Raw genomic sequence first — 20,699 nt, 5'->3', positions numbered from 1 at the left:
ATCTGACTTATTCCTAAACGAAAAGCGATAAAGATATATATTGCACATATTCTAATTTTTTTTATCAAAAGTGTGTATCTTGTTTTGGTAGAATTGAAATTTATTCAGTGAAAAAATTGTATTTACTTAATTTTATCCATAATATTTTGAATTGCAAATTTTGATTTGGCTCAGAAAAGTTTTTTTTTTTTTAATTTCGCACAAAGCTACTCGAGGGCTATCTGTGCTAGCCGTCCCTAATTTAGCAGTGTAAGACTAGAGGGAAGGCAACTAGTCATCACCACCCACCGCCAACTCTTGGGCTACTCTTTTATCAATGAATAGTGGGATTGACCGTCACATTATAACGCCCCCACGGCTGAAAGGGCGAGAATGTTTGGCGAGGATGCGAATCCGCGACCCTCAGATTACGAGTCAGAAAAGAAAGGACCCTTCAAATTTGTGAATTTTCTGATTTTTTTTTTCTGAACCATTATAGCTCGTATAATTAAACACTCACTATGTGACTACAATCGATTAATCTTAATATAATGAGCAGTATTGACGGAAATTCCACTGAATATAAAGACTTAATTATCTGAGTAAAGCAACAAATTGTGTATTAGTTCGCTAGGATAATAGTCATAATAGTGTTGAACAAAATAACGTTAATTTGACCTAGCAATTTCAAGAAAAGTACAGTTTTTCAAATTACGACCAAACTGTTTCTAAACCTCAGCTCTTAGGGTATAATATAATTACTTCTAGATTCTAGTAATTTATAACTAGTGACTGGAGTGCCTAGAGCAAAATATTCTTCTGTTACTTTAAACTGTAAAAACTAGCATGGCCTGTAGTTAAACGGAGATTTACGTAGAGATCATAATCAAGTATTCAAAGCTTAATAATATGTTCCTATAAGAAGATATGTGTGTGAACAACGTCCGCCGCAGTTACAGCCTTGGTGTTTTACGTTTCTGGAAAACTTGTTTTATCATTTCATATTTCATTTGAATTATGTTGTTGTAGTATAATAGGAAATGTTTTGTATTGATCAAACCAAATAGGCTATGGTAATGATTTTGTACTCGATCATATTAAGTTTTGTTTCGTCATTAACCACTGTTCCAGGTTTTCACGGCTTGGTATTGTTGACTGGATAAAGAAAAAAGAGAAAAGAAACATGAAAATGTATATGAATATAGAACGGGTTTTAAACGATACCCATATTAATTGAAACCTAATTAGTACTGTAAAAAAGTCTACTTGCTAGTTTTTTTATTACAATGCAAAAGTTATTTCTTTCTCATATCAGTGATCGTAAATACAGTGAAACTGCGGTATTCGATTGAAGACAAAAACAATTTTCTAGTTTTATAAAGTAAAATATTTATAGGAAGTTGAAAATGTGTTTGGAAGCATACAAATCTGTAACTTATAACAACGATAAACATTTTGCACTGTTTCATTATAAAACATCGTAATGAAATCTTTAGTGAAATTACAAAGTTACGAATTCCTACAAATATCACATATAAAAGTAAGATTTTATCTATAGAAGCTACATAATTCGTGCAAATCCTTCTGAACTTTTAAATTATTTTATTTAGTAATTTCTTTCCCACAATGCAATGAAATAAACTGTGCACAAAGTTCATCGAAACAACTTTCACCAAGGCCTGGTAAGTTACACATCTTATTCTAAAAGATTGGGACAACCCATGAATTTAACGCTAAAAACAAACCAGTCTCAGAGAATAAAAGTGCTGCATTTTGACTGATATTACTAAAAGTGCCACTTTATTATAAACAGAATGTATATTCACATTAAAAACTGCAATGCTGTGTTAAGAACTGGAATACGTGAATGTTATTGAGTAATGTTGTCTATATTCGTTCGTAGACACGAACGCTTACCATTCATCAAAGAATTAATAATTCTAGATATTGTTGCTTAACTATTCTATTAAAATGTACGATATTTTTATAATTGTTTACTACCATTATTCAGGTAAATTTCACTAGGTACTTTGACATTGGTTGATTTAAAAACAATGTGTGGATATCCTTCTTTGTGAACGTTCTTCGTATGGTTCCAGTACGGTTCGATGAAGTAGAAGTCTTCACCGAGTGTAAGAATCCCATGCTAAAGTAAGAAAAAAATATATTATATTGTAATGTAGCTACCTAAAGGATACACGCTTTAGTTACTACTGTATCATTTACAAGTATTGATTATTAATTTATTGTTATTACCTTGTCTCAGTTTCTATGGACAAGTTATTTTTATTTATGCGGAATCTTTAGGGAATGTTGCTATGATGTTTCAGACTTAAAATATTAACTAAATCATACTGTTTGTTAGAAGTTTTTAGCAGTTGTTAACACTCGTAAACTGCATCTTAACCCATTCAGACTTCATAAACGATTTTAAAACATTTATCAGCAGCTGCGGCGTAACTTCTATTTTTTAGTTTATTTATAAATATTTTTTAAAATCTATTTTTAGTTTCCAAATTACAGAGTTTTCTCAAAATCACAATACTTTGATTATTGATAGTTTATTTTGCATAATCCAAAAAAGTTTAGAAAAAAAATAAAATAAATCGAATTAGATTTAAATTTGAACTTATGTTAATCTTTTTAAACATTCTGTCAGTCAATGGTAGCTTTTATTTTAAAAGGCTTGGAGATCACAGTCAAACTAACATTCTCAAATTACGTAAGTAAATGATTAAAATATTCAAACCAAGAGTAAACAGATACTCGTGTTTGTTTCTTTTTTTTTGGTTTTTTGCTGAACTCTGTAGCCGAAGAAATAATTGTTACATATTATCTTTAGGTTCAATATTTTCATATTTCAAATAGGTCTAATAAAACAACAAAATAAAAAAAAACACTTCGTATTTGTCTGTTTGTTTCTGATTTCGCACAAAGCTACACGAGGGCTACCTGCGCTAGCCATCCCTAATTTAGCAGTGTAAGGCTAGAGGGAAGGCAGCTACTCATCACACTCACCGCCAACTCTTGGGCTACTCTTTTACCAACAACTAGTGTGATTGACCGTAATATTATAACGCCCCCACGGCTGAAAGGGTGATCATGTTTGGTGCGACGGGGATTTGAACCCACGACTCCCAGCTTATGGGTTGAGCGCCTTAACCCACCTGGCGATGCCGCGCCTCGTATTTGTCATTAACTTTGCTAAGATATGCTGTTGTCCCTAAAATGAAGTTTAATTCCAGCAAAGTTGTAGAAAACACACAAAAAAATAAAATGAAATAAATAACAAGACACTAATAAGTCTTTCACTTTGAAATGGAACTAAAATTACTAAAATGAAGAAGTAATATTAGGGTCGCGGGTTCGAATCCCCGTCACATTAAACATGCTCGCCCTTTGAGCCGTGGGGGCGTTATAATGTGACGATGAAACCAACTATTCGTTGGTAAAAGAGTAGCCCAAGAGTTGGCGGTGGGCAGTGATGACTAGCTGCCTTCCCTCTGGTCATACACTGCTAAATTAGGGACGGCTGGCGCAGATAGCCCTCGTGTAGCTTTGCGCGAAATTCAAAACAAACCCAAACTTACCAAGCCATAGCAGTTACTTAAAGAAACAACGGATCCCGGAGAACTGAGAATACGTCCGTGGAAAAAACAAGATAAAGGTCTTCGGCGTTTACGCACTATCCCTTCATTACTCCACTCTTCCACTTCAAAATTTTTTGACGTTAACTTTACATTTGCTGCAAGCTCTAGTTGAAGAAGACGGCTTAGTATAGTAACATTATAATAAATACGCTGCAAACCATGAAACATTGTGGCAGTGTTTCTTCGCCTCCTCTTCAGAACTTCAGGGTACGTTACGTCATAGCTCAAGAACTTCCCCGATTGATTTACTAGTGTCGGAATAGTTATCTCGTACCGCTTCGTTTGAGCCAATGTTGCTTCTAGAAGTGGAGTAAGAAATAATATGAAGCATAAAAAGTATTGATGTATTATTAATAACAATAAATCTGTCAACGAAAGAATGACTTATCAGACATAAATTTTAATATCACTACTTGAATTTGCATCACGGTTACCAGAGAATATTAATTATTTACCGTTTCAGTTTGGATAATGAAGGAAGGTGTTATTCATACAAATACTTTGCAAAATTCCTACTTTTCATGTAAATGTTCTTGTTTTTCCACAACTTTTACAAAAATAAGTTTTCTCTGGAATAAGTAACTTAGTAAACAAAGAAAATTATAAATTACTAACAGATGATTTCATTTAAAAGTAAACGTGTTCTTATGCACACATTACCAATATTAATATCAAATTTTAAATTTCAGTTACTTAAGGAACTGTATGTTACTATGATGGTTAACTGTTTTCAATTAAATTATATCAATTTTCACTCTTAATGCAGGAGATTACGCTTTCTTGTAATCATGAACTAAATTTTAAGTAATTAGAACAAACGTTTTCTTTGTTTTCGCACTGTGTAAAACAAATGCATCAACAAAAATCAAATAATAAAAAAATATTTTTCCTCGAAACTCACAGACAACATTGCTGTAAGTTTTTATACATATTTATTCATTTAAAAAAGTGGAATAGAAGGAAATAAATTCAGCGAGTACCCTTTCTCTCCTTCTTCGCTGTTGTTAATGTGATGCATTACGAACTTTTTGTAGTCAACATCTTTCTCATTAAGCATTTAATTTACAATATAGTTTTATGAACTAGAATGACATTTTAAGTATTTTTCAAGAATTACAGAAACGCAAAAAGGGAAATTTAAGTTTCTGTGGGATTCAAGCTTGTGCAAGTAGGCTAATAGAATAACATAATGTGTCTCAAATGCACTGAACTGTAACATTTTCTTCATCTGTTGATTAGTGAAACGTAAAAATAAATAAAATTACAGGGTGTTTAAGTTATGACGGCCGAATTCAATTTATTGCCATCTACTAAAGCTCGTTTGGTTATTCTTCACTGTATCTTCATTCAATGTTTCCACATTTAGTCATATTGATAGATTTTTAAAAAAATATAGTTGATTTCTACTTTGATAACTTGAAGTCTACAAATGCAAGCAGTTACTTTCTAGATTTACTATAAGAAGTACGATTTTGCTTATATGAAATACTGGTCATAAGTTTAAATTCGAGACATTAAAGTTTAAGTTTGAAGAAAAAATATTGCTAGAGAAAATAACTATTTTGATTTGCTTGTTATATTCATATTCATTATTAAAAAGTAAAATAAGATGATTTTGGAACAAAATAAACTGAATAATTAATATTTAGGCCTGGCATGGCCAAGCGCGTAAGGCGTGCGACTCGTAATCCAAGGGTCGCGGGTTCGCGCCCGCGTCGCGCCAAAACATGCTCGCCCTTTCAACCGTGGGCGCGTTATAATGTGACGGTCAATCCCACTATTCGTTGATAAAAGTGTAGCCCAAGAGTTGGCGGTGGGTGGTGATGACTAGCTGCCTTCCCTCTGGTCTTACACTGCTAAATTAGGGACGGCTCGGTGCAGTAGGCTCACTTAAATACTTGTTGAAGAATCCGCAAGCGATTGCGGCCCTATGTTCCTAGATGGAATCTAATGGTGATAACTAACTAATTAATATTTAGTAGTTATTTATCTAACATTAATTATACTATGACATCGATTAAACATGAATACCATACGTTTTTGTCGAAATTATCAATTAAAGTTTTCTCTCACATTTTTGCTGTTGAATATTCTAAAGTTGCTGTAGATTGGACTTTCTGCTGAACATTTCATAACTTTTAGTTCACCAAGTATTTTTCTCTCTTTCAAATATCTCTTATTAAGCAAGTAATATGTTTTGGTCAATGAACCGCTAAACTTCAAAGCCAAGACCAAGCAAACGCAACTAAATGGCATTTCTGAAATTTTGTAATGCTGAAAACCTTATTTCAATGTTTAAATTAGAAAAACAAACAAACAAAAAACACATTGGTCTTTATCCGGATTTATCATTGTAAGTCTGTAAAGTTACCGCTGTTTAATCGAGGGATATTAACGTCAAACAAATAGTGTTGTGACCACTTCTGTTTCTGTTGTATCCTAGCCAGCCTGAAGAGTTCTGGTGACAAGCGTCACCGGAAACTAATCAAAACTTACCCGAGTCTATGAATAATACTTATAATATATATGCAAACAAGAGTAAATACCGTTTCCTTGAGCAGTTCGTAACAAATCTAAATGTTATGGGCATTTTATAATGAATCTACATGTTGTGGTTATACTTCTCTGTAATATTTCATCGTGTTTGATTTTAGTTTACACTCCTGCAGCAGATAGAAACATGTGAGAAATTTAAGAATTTAGAAACAGACAATTATTTTCATCCTGTAGGTTAAAATAACTTCTCTATCAGACAAAACTTCACGTTCTAGTCAGTTCACCACCATGTTTCAATGTTTTGTTAACACATCTTGCTTGCCCTTCTTATGGTCACGTCTCTTTATAAAACTTTGTTTTCTCAAATCGTAGCACTTTGACTCAATGTTTTTATCATTTGAAAAGTGTAAACAGTTAGCAGTGTTCACAAGTGATACTTAAGTAACGAAGTGTATTATGCTAATCTATATATATATATAAAGACGAAATTTATGTTTGTTTGCACCATTACTATTCTAGGCCCATTTTAACCTAAATCTGCATGTAAACACTGTGAACTATAGGAAATTTCCTAAGGTGTCAAAATTGAAGTAAACCTATTTATATTTTTAAAGCCTGCTGGTTAGTGGCTCCTAGTCTATTGAGTCGACCTCAAACGGTTTTGACAGAAGACGTTCGTTAACTTGAATGGCTCTTTTATCTATTTTTTTTCATTCTACACGTTTTCCTAGTATCGTTATTACTATCCCCATATGCAGAATGGGATGCTGCAGACTCATACTACTAGAATCCGGGTTTTGATAAACGAAAAGCTGTGCTAGTAAAAGTATAAAAAATATTGTATTTTTAAATACGATTAATTTACTCATCTTACTGATAAACATATTGAACCATTGAGAAGTGAGGCATTTCCGTTTGTTGGTGGCCTTATTAGAGTACTTTGTTACTCTTTCTTCGCTACCTTTCGACAACTACATAATTCAAAATTTTAGATAATTAGATAATAAAAAGTGATTATTATAATTTTGTCTTTTACTCATAAAAAAACAAAACATGTCACTTTTACTGGAGCACATTTTGGTAATCTTAATGGTAACGTTTTCTGGTTAAATTTTTAACTTTGAAGGCAATTTTGTGAACTCTTAATCTCAGGTTGCTGTGAACCATAATCTGAGTTTAAGCTCTGATTACTGTCTCACAGTAAAGTAAAGGGAGTTACCAGCATTTTAGTTTAAAACTCTCTTTTCATTAATTTTTATCTTGGGCAGTGTATACACCATAGAGAACACTCGACAGATTATGCTTGTAGGTTCAGACTATTGCATCACTTTCGTTGCTCAAGACTTGGTGCAGTAGTTTGCACTTATTTGTGTAAAAAGGAAAATTATCTTGCTTTAAATGTGAAATGACTATGACTTCTGGCGTAGAAAACTAGAATTATGTTTTATTGAAATATAACTAACGTGATGTTTTAACCTGACTGTTATTGTCCATAATTAACTTAATTTTTTTTAGCTCTTGGTCTGCACAAAATGGATTTTCTACAATTACAGCATAAAGAAAATAGGAAAAGTAGAAGGTAACCACCAGATAATAATTCATCTCTGAAACCAGTAACCTGAGCAGTTTTACCTCAGCAAATCTTATTGTGTACGTGTTGTAAATAAAGATTGTTTTGCTTCTAACAATTGTACCTTGTCTGTTTTTGCCATTAACGTGAATTTGATTTATTACACGTAAAGGTTTACTTACCAAATCCCCTAATATACGAGGATTTACACATTAAATAACTATTCTTTAAATAGTTAAACATGTTTGCACACAAAAACAATACAAAACCATATTGAAAAATATCCCTTTTGATTTAACTACTGAAATGCAAATATACTAATCCATGTAATTAACAAGGCTAATAAATAGCTGTTATCACAACATAAACTTATCAATACGAGTAAAGAAATTAAACAACATACAAAAATATTGAACATTAAAAGATGCTGGCGCTTTAGACAAAGTTGAATATTCTATATGGATTCAAGGTCAAAGCACGAAAGTTGATGGATTGTTCCTTAAATAACCGTGCTTGTTTCATGATCAATGAAATGTAGGGATGCCCGGCATAGCTAGGTGGTTAAAGCGCTCGACTCGTAATCCGAGGGTCACGGGTTTGAATCCTCGACACATTAAACATGCTTGCCATTTCAGCCGTAGGGGCGTTATAATGTTACGGTAAATCCCATTATTCGTTGGTAAAAGAGTAGCCCAAGAGTTGGTGGTGGGTGGTGATGACTATCTGCCTTCCCTCTAGTCTTACACTGCTAAATTAGGGACTGCTAGCGCAGATAGCCCTCGAGTGGCTTTGCGCGAAATTCGTAAGAAACAAAATAAAATGTAGGGTGTTTAAGTAAAACTACAACTTGCATGTAAGCAAACAACTTTGTTATTCTTATTACACCACTTTATACATCAGTGGTTTTAACGTTTCGTAGTTAAATAAAATATTTAATTCACAGTTTTTAAAATTTCTCGAGGTTTGTTAATTGTGGATATAATTTTGTACGTTTATTTTTAATTTGGCTATATGTAGTTAAAATAATTCTACAATCACTTGTATAAAAGGAATAGTTTATATACTGCTTACAACTGATCACTGTATCAGCATCCATTTATAATAGAAAAAACAATTTATAAACAATTTCATGCATACCTTTCGTTTCTATGTAGTCGTTAAATGTGTAGTAAACCAGCTTTTGATAAAATTGTATTTCTTTCTGAAGGAGTTGTTTTTCTTGGTAACTGAGCAACATATAACCAAGGACGTTATCGTGTCAATTGTTCTACACTCAACAATTTTTTGATAAGTTCTAATTAACTTAAGTACTTTTAGTATATTCAAATGAAAGATAATTATCCGGATATTTATATCCATTAACTATGGATCGCAGTTAGGGTCAATCCACAGTATGTAAGAATATCCAGTCCTGTTATTAAGTTAGGATATAATTAGTTTTGTAGATACTTTATGTTAGAAATACTCTTATAACACGTCTGTCTAAAACATTTGCAGAACCTCTGTGATGACGAGAAAACCCACTTGTAGAGAAGAATATATATGTAAAAACGGCTGGTATGAGTTGAAAAATTCTATGTAGAGGAGCGAACAACCTTCTTCGGTCATCGTAAGGTTCACAAAAAAAGAAAGAGGTAACAGACCGATAGCTGACCACATGTTTGAAGGGGGTTGTGTAATTGAGTGTAGGAATGTAGAGGGCGTGCTTAGATGTTTGAATATTTTTTTAAATATGGGTATAATTGATGTTGTTGTTGTTTTGAATTAAGCACAAAGCTACACAATGGTCTATCTGTGCTCTGCCCCCCACGGGTATCGAAACCCGGTTGTTAGCGTTGTAAGTCCTCAGACATACCGCTGATCCACTGGGGGGCAATATAGGTATAAAGGTGTTCCTTTGTATTGGTTTATTTTGAGCTTGAGTTGTTGTATAAATAAGGCTTCTTTAATTTTGCGTTTGTTTATGTTTGTTTATTTATTTAGTATTTGGGTGTTTTTTATGGTTATGTTGTGTTTAGTTTTTGAAAACGTGTGAAGATGACTTAAACGATTTTTTCAAAGAATTTTCTCACAAAACCATCAACATAATTTCACAAAACAGAAAACTAAAAAACAATCTTACAAAAAGAGACATTAATTCCATTAAAAACCTAAATCAACACAAAAAATAAAAACTGTAAAAGCAGATAAAGGAAACACTATAGTCATAATGAACACGAATGAATAGATTCAAAAAATGAAGAACATCCTATCAGACACAAACAAATTTAAACCAATACACACAAATCCAACAAAGACACACAAAACACAACTAAACAAAATACTACTAAAAATGAAAAAAAAACACAATTTAAAAAACACTTTATTCCTACCTACGTAAAACCGACTCACGCACACCACAAATATACAGCATCCCCAAACCTCATAAACTAGATTGTTCATTACGATAAATAATGTCCACATATGAATCGTTTAATTACAATCTCAGTAAATACATAGCATGGGCATTCTCCAAATATGTAACATCAGCCAACTCATTCATCAAAGACTCTTTTAATTTCAAGTCTAACCTTAATCAACTTAATCATAAAGCTTTAATGGCCAGTTTCGATGTTATATCCTCTTTACAGAAGTCCCAGCCGCTGAAGCCTACAAGATAGCCTTAGAGCTCTATATCCGAGACCCTAACACATCACTAGACATTTCCAGCAACCAATTAGCAACCCTTATAGAATTTACCACAATGAAGACAAACTTCATGTTCAACAATCACAACTATATACAAATAAATGGCCTGAACATGGGCAACCCAGTATCACCAGTTCTAGCCAATATTTTTATGACATAAGTTGAAACACAAGCAATTAACACAGCATTACATCCACCACCATACTGGTACAGATATGCAGATGACACGATTGTGGGATTCACATATATAGAACATACTTAATTTTTTCAATCACATTAACTCTATACATCCCAACATTAACTTCGTAGAAAGCAATTAAATATTATTTTTAACCTCAAAATTACAAGAACTGATACACAATTTGAAACAGAAATACACCGAAAAATCACCCATACTGGAATATACATTCCTTGGGACTCAGCACATGAAACAAAACAAAAACTCAATATACTAGGAAACCAAATAAACATAGCCACCAAAACTATGCTCACCAGATAAAATTAACGACGAATTAGACAAAATTAAACAATACTTTATCAACATCAATAAGTTTCCTCCACAAACCATAGAAAACATTATACGCACACATCTAGACAAGAAGCAAAATCAACTAACAAAAGTAAATATACCCTTCGAATTAAAAAATCACAAAGCCATGTACTGCTGCATACCGTATATTCCCGACATCAGCAGAAAAATAACCAACATTTGGCAAAAACTAGTAACAAAATATGACATTTCAGTTAATACCAAATTTATTCAAAAACCAGGCACAAAACTAAGGTCTATACTATGTAAAAACTACACTGACAAACACCACACCAACATTATTTATAAAATACAATGTGATAACTGCCACGACTTCTATATTGGAGAAACAAGTAGAAAAATGGAAACCAGATTCAAAGAACACAAAAAGTCACCTTCACATGTTTTCGAACACTGCAAATCAAATAAACACAACATAACGACAAAAAACACCCAAATACTAAATACAAAAACAAACGCAAAATTAAAAAAGCCTTACTTATACAACAACTCAAGCCCAAAACAAACCAATACAAAGGAGCACCTTTATACCTATATTAATAAATATAATCAAACATCTAAGCACGCCCTCTAAATTCCTACAGTCAATTACATAACCCCTTTCAAACATGTGGTCAGCTGTCGGTCAGTTACCTCTTACTTTCTTTGTGAACCTGATGATGACAGAAGAAGGTCGAAACGTTGTTCGCTCTTCTACATAGAATCTTCTCAATCCACACATATATATATATTTGCAGAACCTATCCAGATTCAATGATTTAGTAGTGCGGTTCACATTGACTACGATTAATACGTCAGTAAGGTATTAACTCAACACATGCTTTTATCCTAATCAACAGTGTCGGTTGGTGGTTACACATCTGTAACTAATATGCAAGTAAAACTATTTGTGATTCTCATGATCAACAGTGTTAGTTGGTGATTACACAACTCTGTTCCATAAACTTGAACCACTTTTGTGGTACTTCAGATTAAAAGGGTCAATATTTTACTTTCTGTGGCAACAAAAAAATAGTTGTACGAAATTTAAGTTTGTTTTCCATGATTTTATTTTTATAATGAGATCCAAGGATTTAAGATATTTATTGATTAATAAAAGGTTCGTTCTAACTCACAAGTGGGTTTTCGTGTTCGTAACAGCGTTAGTAGAAAGTGTTTCTAATTAATAATTTTTTTTCCAGTTTTATTTTATAGGGGTCATTGACATTTAATTAGAAACTGTGCATAGAGCAGTTAATTTGATCTGGCCTGGGTTGTAAACTGTCTGGCTAAAATGAAACAGATCTCTGTTTGCACAATGTCACGTGATAGCGAGGCCAGGTTTTGAGTATACTAAAAATTAACTTACGTCAGTAAGCCACAGATTTTGTCTTTAGAATATAGTGTGTTTAGCGACTGAATTTGAATTATTTGAGGATCTTCTTACTTAATAACAAATTACTTATAATTGGTAAGCGTATATTTACAGTAAGAGTTAAGCTTTGTTAGTTAACCTGGAGATGACGTGAAAATGTCGAAACGTTGTTCTATACTTTATTTTAATTAAAGTGCTAATACCCATACCAGTCGTCTTGAGAATACATTTTAACTTTAAGTGGGTTACTCGTTATCACAAATAATTTTAGGTTTGTATTGTATTTGGCCCTATTATGTCTCACGCCATCACCTTGACTCCTGTTAAGAAAATTCCAACTCGAACTGCAGATTGTTCTTTTGTCTTTATTCCTGAGCAGGACGCTGTTTCAGTCTCTATATTGAAGAAACAAGGCATGGGCAGCCAATTCGAAATTCTAGTACAATATTTAAGCCACTTAAAATACCAACGAAATAAGCAATGTGATACATAATACCTTTTTTAATTTGCTGTCTTTGAAACTGATGCTGTCATGTGTATTTTCTATTGTGTTTCAACTATAAGGAGAAGTCATAGTTTGCATAAGGTTGAGTTTAATTACTTCACTAACTGTCGCTTATGTATAAACAAGATGGAATCCTCAACAGTAACAACACTTGAAGTTCTTTTAGGCAAAATTAGAGTAAAATAATCTATAAGACCGTCTTTATCTCCTTTTTGTTAGCTATATTTTTGTGCGCCAGTAACACCGAGCGTGGGGAGAGAGTATACCCGATTCGAGTTTTTTTTCTCATCAGAATCTCTACCACTTTATGCTCAAATTGAAAATCTTTTTAGCAGGATTAGAGTAAAATAACCTACGGGAGTTTAGACATGGTCAAATATATCAATCAAAATGAAATTCAAGTGAGAAAAGCAATTAAATCTAAACAAAACAAAGATTTTTGTCTATGTTAAAAAAATTCAAATGAGAGAAAAAACGAGAACTAATTGAAACAGAATTTTTAGGGAGTATTAGGAGTAATATTGAACTTATGTATTTGTTTTACATGTTTGAAAAATAATTGTGTTGGAGATAAAATAAATATTCAATATATGGCTTATCTGTTTTGGAGCGTTCTCTGATGGGACAGCGGTAAGTCTACGAACATAGCAGATAGTTTAAAACAGTTTTACTCTGAAATAATTTGTTTGTTTTCTAATACCAAAGCCATATCGAGCTATCTGCTGAGCCCACCAAGCGAAATCGAACCCCTGCTTTTAGCGTTGTAAATCCGTAGACTAACCTCTGTACCAACGGGCGACTGTTTGATAGGTGCATAAAATCAACCAATCCCGGAAACAAAAGATACATTTAGTGGCGGATTTAAGGTTGTGTGACCCAGGGTCTAATCATTTATGGGGGTTTTATATCTCATGTAATTTTACATAAAATTATCAATGGGCTCTTATTAAAACCACATGCCCAAGGACCGAGCCCCCTCTAGCCCCTACCTAAATACGCCACTGAATACATTTTGATATTACCCATACAGATTTACCATCAAAATTTACTAGTATATAGACTTTCAAAAATTACGGGGCAAGTACTACCACCCACACACAATAGTATATTCTAATCTCATATTTAATAGCTAACTGAAATAAATAAATTTTGCGAAATCAGTCTTGACCAGCAAAGAGACAGAAAGGTGCAGTCGAGACAGTAAAATCCTTTATGAGCTGATGAAAGTTAAGATCATTTATGAAATAAATTCGTGACGTATTGATAGAATAGTTATGATAAAAATCAGTTAGAGTAACAACCGATGTGTTTTGGCTTTTATTTTATGTTGCTTAGCAATAAAAGTATAACGTAATATTAAATATAAATTATTGGCGTTTGTGTATTGTCTAAAATGTAATACGTCAAAACATTGTACATGTATAGTGTATTTTTAAAGTGGAAGTTGTTGACGGCTTCAATTAAGATTTGAATATAGTATAAATATGAAATATTAGTTAAATTATTTATTACACTTTAACCTAATATTGTTGTTAGTCCATGTGCTGAAAGTATAAAATGAAATGTATGTACGATAAAACATCCCATAATAGTTAAAATCTACTGTATGACATTCCGTAACAGTTGAAAAAGTACTATAGCATCCCAGAAGTTGAAAAACCACTTTATAACATTTCAAAATAGTTTAAACCATATTACAATAACCCATAATAGTTTAAAAACCACTGTAACATGCCATAATAGTTTTAAAAACCACTATAACTGTGTTTGTCTTATAGCAAAGCCACATCAGGATACCTGCTCAGCCCACCGAGGTGAATCGAACCCCTGATTTGAGGGTTGTAAATCCGTAGACATACCGATGTACTAGCGGGGAACACGGCTATAACACTTAAATAGAAGCACTATAACATCTCACAGCAATAAAAAATTATTGTACAACACTTAATTAAACCACTTTGTAAAATCTCATAATAGTTAAAATACAATCAAATACAATAAAAATGACATACAATTTTGTGGATAAGCGACGATATATATATGTTGTTGAGTATTAACATAAAATGAAGCGTGGAAACGTACTCGGCAGAGTGACAAAGGGAATAAGGTATATTAATAAAATAATTAGTGGTAAAAGTCGGTTAGATTAACACTTCTAATATACAGAAAATGGATTAACTCAGTAACGATTAAAGTTTAGAATTGAATCGATATTTTTACTTTCACGATAAATGACATGCACTCGTCTCTAGGGGTAGCTGATCCAACACCGTGTCTTTACTTAGGCCTAATATACGAACTCAATATTTAAAAGGGTTTATGGCAACTCCCCACTCATAACCCTCTTGCACTCTCATCACTAAAATCGCCATTGGTAGACAGTAATTGGACAATTCTATCTGGATAAATGTATTTTGGCTTTTGTTCTCCTCCTATTTCAAGAAATCAAGCTTGACGTGACACATGGAATTTAACATATATTATTATTACGAAGGTTCTGTAATACGTGATACTCCTAGTGTTTTCACTTCACATGTTTTAGTTTATATATAAAGCTATGTACTGGTATTTGTAATTCAGAACAAAAGGCTTGTTTGGGTAGAGACTGTTTTCTTTTACTTTGCTATCGAGATTTAAACTTCTTTGACTCTGTTGCTAATCAAGAAACAAAACAGATAATATAGTAACTTGAATACAAAATACCTCATCAAAAGTTTTAAATAAAATATTACAGCGAAATCATTTACGTCTTCCGCGTAATTATGCTTATCTTTGTCTCTTTTATGATGATCTTTTCTGCACTTGTTTTATCTAACTGCCCGGTGGGCCCGACATGGCCAAGCGTGTTAAGGCACTAAACTCGTTATCCGAGGGTCGCGGGTTCGCATCCCCATCGCGCCAAACATGCTCGCCCTTTCAGCCGTGGGGGCGTTATAATGTGACGGTCAATACCACTATTCGTTGGCAAAAGAGAAGCTTAAGAGTTGGCGGTGGATGGTGATGACTAACTGCCTTCCCTCTAGTCTTACACTACTAAATTAGGGACGGCTAGCGCAGATAGCCCTCGAGTAACTTTTCGCAAAATTCAAAAAACAAAAACAAACAAACTTACTGCCCGAAAAACTCAATATTCACATGTTATACCTTAAATTCCTAAAATCCAGCTATTAAACTGGCAGCACCTACTAGATTATTTTTTAAAGTATTGGTTAACAACATAAAAGCGCCAGGATTATGAAATAGCATCTATACATTATCCACCTTTCTCGTTTTTGAATGTTTTGGGTATTCTTGAGCTCAAAACGTTAAATATAGCTATGGGGTCAAATTATTGATTTTTTCTATTTAATTTACATATTTTTAATACATGAAGCTGGTGAAAAACATTCCATAAATTCACTGTTCAGATTTAAAGGAAAACTTACAGTTCAAATTCTGTGATATTTGATCTTTTATTTTTTAATATACACGTTTCTCTGAGTTCAGTATGTGTTGTTTTTTCTTATAGCAAAGCCACATTGGGCTATCTGCTTTGTCCACCGAGGGAAATCGTACCTCTGATTTTAGCGTTGTAACTCCGAAGACTTTCTGTGTTTAACATTAAGTTACAGTAATTTAATCCAGATTGTATTTGCTATGCGTTAGTCCATGTGTAACACTCGCCTGTGATGTCATTCATTAATTGTTTAGTTTGATTGATATTACGTTAAATCACACTAACTACCTCTGTACTTTGATGAAACACAGAGTGTAAACGACTTGACACTGTTTGGTGTCTTTAAATGTATATTTTTACAAATTCCACTCAAAATGACTCTCGTTCATATCATACGGTTATACAACATTTTCATAATTTCCGAATTCATTGACTAATCTGGACTTCCACGTAAATAGCACTCCATCTCCACAGTTTGATGAATAATAATACTAATGTAAGAAACATTATTGATAATATCACTAACTTCTGGAAATAAAATATAACAGGAATTTAGCAATAAATTTAGTAAGAAATTATTTTAAAAGAAACAAGGATTACGTAAAATCCCCCCGCCAGTACAGTGGTAAGTCTACGGATTTACAAGGCTAAAATAAGCGGTTCGATTCCACTCGGTGGCTTAGCAGATAGCTCGATATGGCTTTGCTATAAGAAAAACACACATACAAACACACAGGCTGTAAAAAATTAAACATTATTTCATAATATTCGTAGGAAAAAAGTGAATTATAAAACAATAAGTGTTGCTATAACACGAAGGAAAAATCATATGTAGCTTGAACTAAAAACTTTGTAAAATTACTTACCTAACCTCAAGCTACGGCGAGTCGAAAGATCAATATCTTCGGCTATAGTACCGATAACAATTAAAGATAAAAGATCAACCACTACGAACGAAAACATAAAAGATTTTATCTCCCCATTTGCCAAACTTCGTGTACCAGAGTTAAGTGATACCATTAGTAACGTGCAGTGAGACAGTCATATATTTTTGACAACTCTTCTCTCTTTACTTAGTTTACTTGGTAGCAAGATTAAACACACAGTTAATCAGAAATACAAATATCATAACTATAAACACAAAAGGTAAAGTCACATCTGACGCTGCATGTGTAATCATTAAGAAGACGTGCCTTTTGCTACTTAATTATAAATAAAGTGCATAATCACACCGAGCCGCGATGCATCCAACTTTTCCAGACGGTTCTTCTGCACACTGTAAAGCATGTTAATTTCAACGGCTGTTTAAGTGGCGTTCTTATTATTAAAGTCAGAAAAAACTAGAACAAAACCAATAAACATAATCTGGGCCACTTGTAATCATAGTCGCTGCTCACTTTGCTGTATCATGTAACATAAGGAGCATCTTCCCTGAAATCCTTACTTGCGTTAAATTTGGTAATATTATTAAGCTATAAAAGCTAATAGGTGCACACAAAACACTAATGTATATTCAAGTCGAAAACCGTAATAAACAAGTTAAGATGAAATTTGTTTTGTCATCATGTATGCTTAAATGTCACTCAATTCTTATTTAGCAATAACAGCTAAATGTCTGTGTTGTCTGTATTTCAGAACATTTCTGATTTCAGAATTTTTTGCAAAGCTACGAAAGGGTTGTCTGAGTGATGTTGTTCCTTATTTTCAATTAAAAGACTGGATAGAAGGTAACTGATCAATAGCATCCATCGCCAACTCTTCGACTATTCTTGTCTAATCAAATAATAGGATTTGACTATTACTCTCACAGCACGCGCATGACCTCAAAGTGTGCATAATATTTTTTTAGTCATGGGTCACTTGTTTCAGAGAACCGAAATATAGTCTTCATTTGTTTGTTTGAAGTTAAGCACAACGCAATGCAATAGGTTATCTGTGCTCTATCCAGCACGGGCCCGGCATGGCCAAGCGTGTTAAGGCGTGCGACTCGTAATCTGAGGGTCGCGGGTTCGCATCCCCGTCGCGCCAAGCATGCTCGCCCTTTCAGCCGTGGGGGCGTTATAATGTGACGGTCAATCCCACTATTCGTTGGTAACAGAGTAGCCCAAGAGTTGGCGGTGGGTGGTGATGACTAGCTGCTTTCCCTCTAGTCTTACACTGCTAAAAACAAATCTATCCAGCATAGGTATAAAAACCGCTTGTAGCATTGTAATTCCTCAGACTGCTGCTGTGCCACTGATGACCCCTCCATATTGACTCTAGTCAGTATATAAAGGAGCCGATAATAATTTATATATTTTAATTTATTCATTTATTAAAATACGTTTTGAAATCCCAAATGTATGGATTTAAAACGCTAAAATCCTGAGTTATATTCACCTTGGTGGATGAAGCAGAGAGTGACTTTGTTCTAAATCAAACGAATCAAATGTTTTAATTTAAAAAGAAAATTATTTCTAACATTTTTGTTAGAACTGTGTTTTGAATTTCGTGCAAAACTAGACAAGGACTATCTGTGCTAGCCGTCCCCAGTTTAGCAGTGTAAGACTAGAGAGAAGGCAGCTAGTCATCATCACCCACCGCCAACTCTTGCGCTACTTTTTTACCAACGAATAGTGGGATTGACTGAAACATCATGATGCCCACACAGCTGAAAGGACGAGCATGTTTGGTTTGGCGGGTAATTCGAACTCGCGACCCTCAGATCATGAGTCGAGCACCCTAACCATCTGGCCATGTCAGGCCCAGATTTCAGTGGAATATTCCTTTGAGTTAGCTTACAGTAACTATTGAAAATAAATTACTTAATAAATGTCTTAAGTATTTCAGATTACGCTGAAAACAGTGTTTTTAATAACTCAGAAAGAGAGCACACTGTGAAATGGTGTTATGCGGAACCACAGTTTTGTTATTTAAAAAAAAATAAATGTGACCCGTTTTTAAGAGTCACAAAACTTTCTCTCATTACAATGTCACGCTTTATAGGGCCGTATTCTAACAGCAATAGCGTGCGTTTTATTTACTGTTAAACAAGGTCGGATTACCACCAGTGTTTTCATCACTGCTACTTATTTTGTGTAATATAAACTGGAAATTCGCTGTGTTACGGCAAACATATTGGATAAAACAGTTAATTATTAAGTCAGAACGAGTCTTAAAAACAGACTACAAATGGTAAAACATGTGTAATTTAAATTTAAAATAAATGACAATTTTATAAATCTAATGAAGTAGAGATATTCCTTATGGAGCTCTTAGTTAAGAATACAATCATGTGTTTAATGCCATTCTATTGCACCCCTCACATCCAATAGCCCAAATGTGGGTTCAATCCCTGTTGAGAGCATAGAACACATAGTCAGTTGTGCAGATTCGTAATTAACAAATACACAAACAAAGAAGCATGCTACTGCAAAGTGCAAGAATATATCACACATAAAGTGTGAAAATTTGAGATTAAAGATGGGATGACAAAAACCGAAAACAAAATTATATATATATATCACACATTAAGTGTGAAAATTTGAAATTAGAGATGAAATGACAACCGAAAACAAAATTATTTTGAACGAATATTTACATTTTCTCGTCAACTTTCAGTTAAGCTCATCCGACTCATTTTGGAAGTTTTTATAACTTTCAGTTTGGATCCCGAGTATAAAGAGTCGGAAAATCTTAATGTATGTATTTTGAAGAGCATTTGTCCATGCTAATACGTAGATTTAGTTCTGAGCGGCCCTACAGCAATCTCAACTCTTATATAGGTGTTCAGCTTTCATAGATTAAAGAATCTCGGTATAGGTGATTGCTTTAAACGGTCTTCTACGTGTTGAAAACCAACTTTCAAATAAATCTGTTCAATTAAACATGAGAATTCAGTTCTCCTTGCCCCCCAGTGGCTCCGCGGTAGGTCTGCGGACTTACAACACTAAAAACCGCGTTTCGATACCCGTGGTGGACAAAGCACAAATAGCCCATTGAGTAGCTTTGTGCTTAATTCAAAACAACAACATCATATTTCCTTAATCATAGTTACCATTTTTAGGGATCGTTAATGAATATCAAAATTTATTTTTAACTTGCATTTCGTAATGGTTAAAAGCCTATTTGGAAAATTTCAAATTGTTTTGTAAAAATTTGGAAGGAGACCAAAATTCAACTAAATATAGGTACAGTTAGGAATTAAGATATATGTCATGCTCGATGATCCTGTGAAGAAAACTAGATAGAACTTACTGACACTAACAATCAAAACAACTCAAGAAGTTGTTGGCGAAATAAGTATTACATTATGTACAAATGAGATCGTTTAGGGATTTAATAAACTCATCTAACGGCAAAAATCTTCATTTATATCAAGGATCGAAAGTGTTCAAGTCAATAAAAACCGTACTGATGCCTCTTCCATAATAACGACTGACAAAGTACTGGGGATTCAGTTTTATGTAGAAAGCTTGTGTTATTTAAAAGC

At 33.5% G+C, this 20,699-nt stretch overlaps 1 protein-coding gene across 2 annotated transcripts in view; it reads right to left on the bottom strand.

The window, feature by feature from the left end:
* The window catches only part of LOC143224907 (A disintegrin and metalloproteinase with thrombospondin motifs 6-like), a 68,222-nt gene extending 50,535 nt beyond the window's left edge, over positions 1-17,687 (bottom strand). The window contains exons 1-3 of one of the 2 annotated variants that reach the window (XM_076453378.1): positions 17,095-17,687; positions 3,570-3,928; positions 1,981-2,125 (exon numbers count right to left, since the gene is read on the bottom strand). In XM_076453378.1, the coding sequence (XP_076309493.1) occupies positions 1,981-2,125; positions 3,570-3,928; positions 17,095-17,248 (658 nt within the window). In that variant the 5' untranslated portion in view covers positions 17,249-17,687. The remainder of the gene's footprint in view (positions 1-1,980; positions 2,126-3,569; positions 3,929-17,094) is intronic. The other variant, XM_076453371.1, reaches the window with a different exon arrangement.
* Between the last annotated feature and the right edge of the window lie 3,012 nt (positions 17,688-20,699).

Source organism: Tachypleus tridentatus, chromosome 1 (assembly GCF_004210375.1).
Source record: "Tachypleus tridentatus isolate NWPU-2018 chromosome 1, ASM421037v1, whole genome shotgun sequence".
NCBI classification, from domain to species: domain Eukaryota; kingdom Metazoa; phylum Arthropoda; class Merostomata; order Xiphosura; family Limulidae; genus Tachypleus; species Tachypleus tridentatus.
This window is presented reverse-complemented; position numbering and strand designations above follow the sequence as displayed.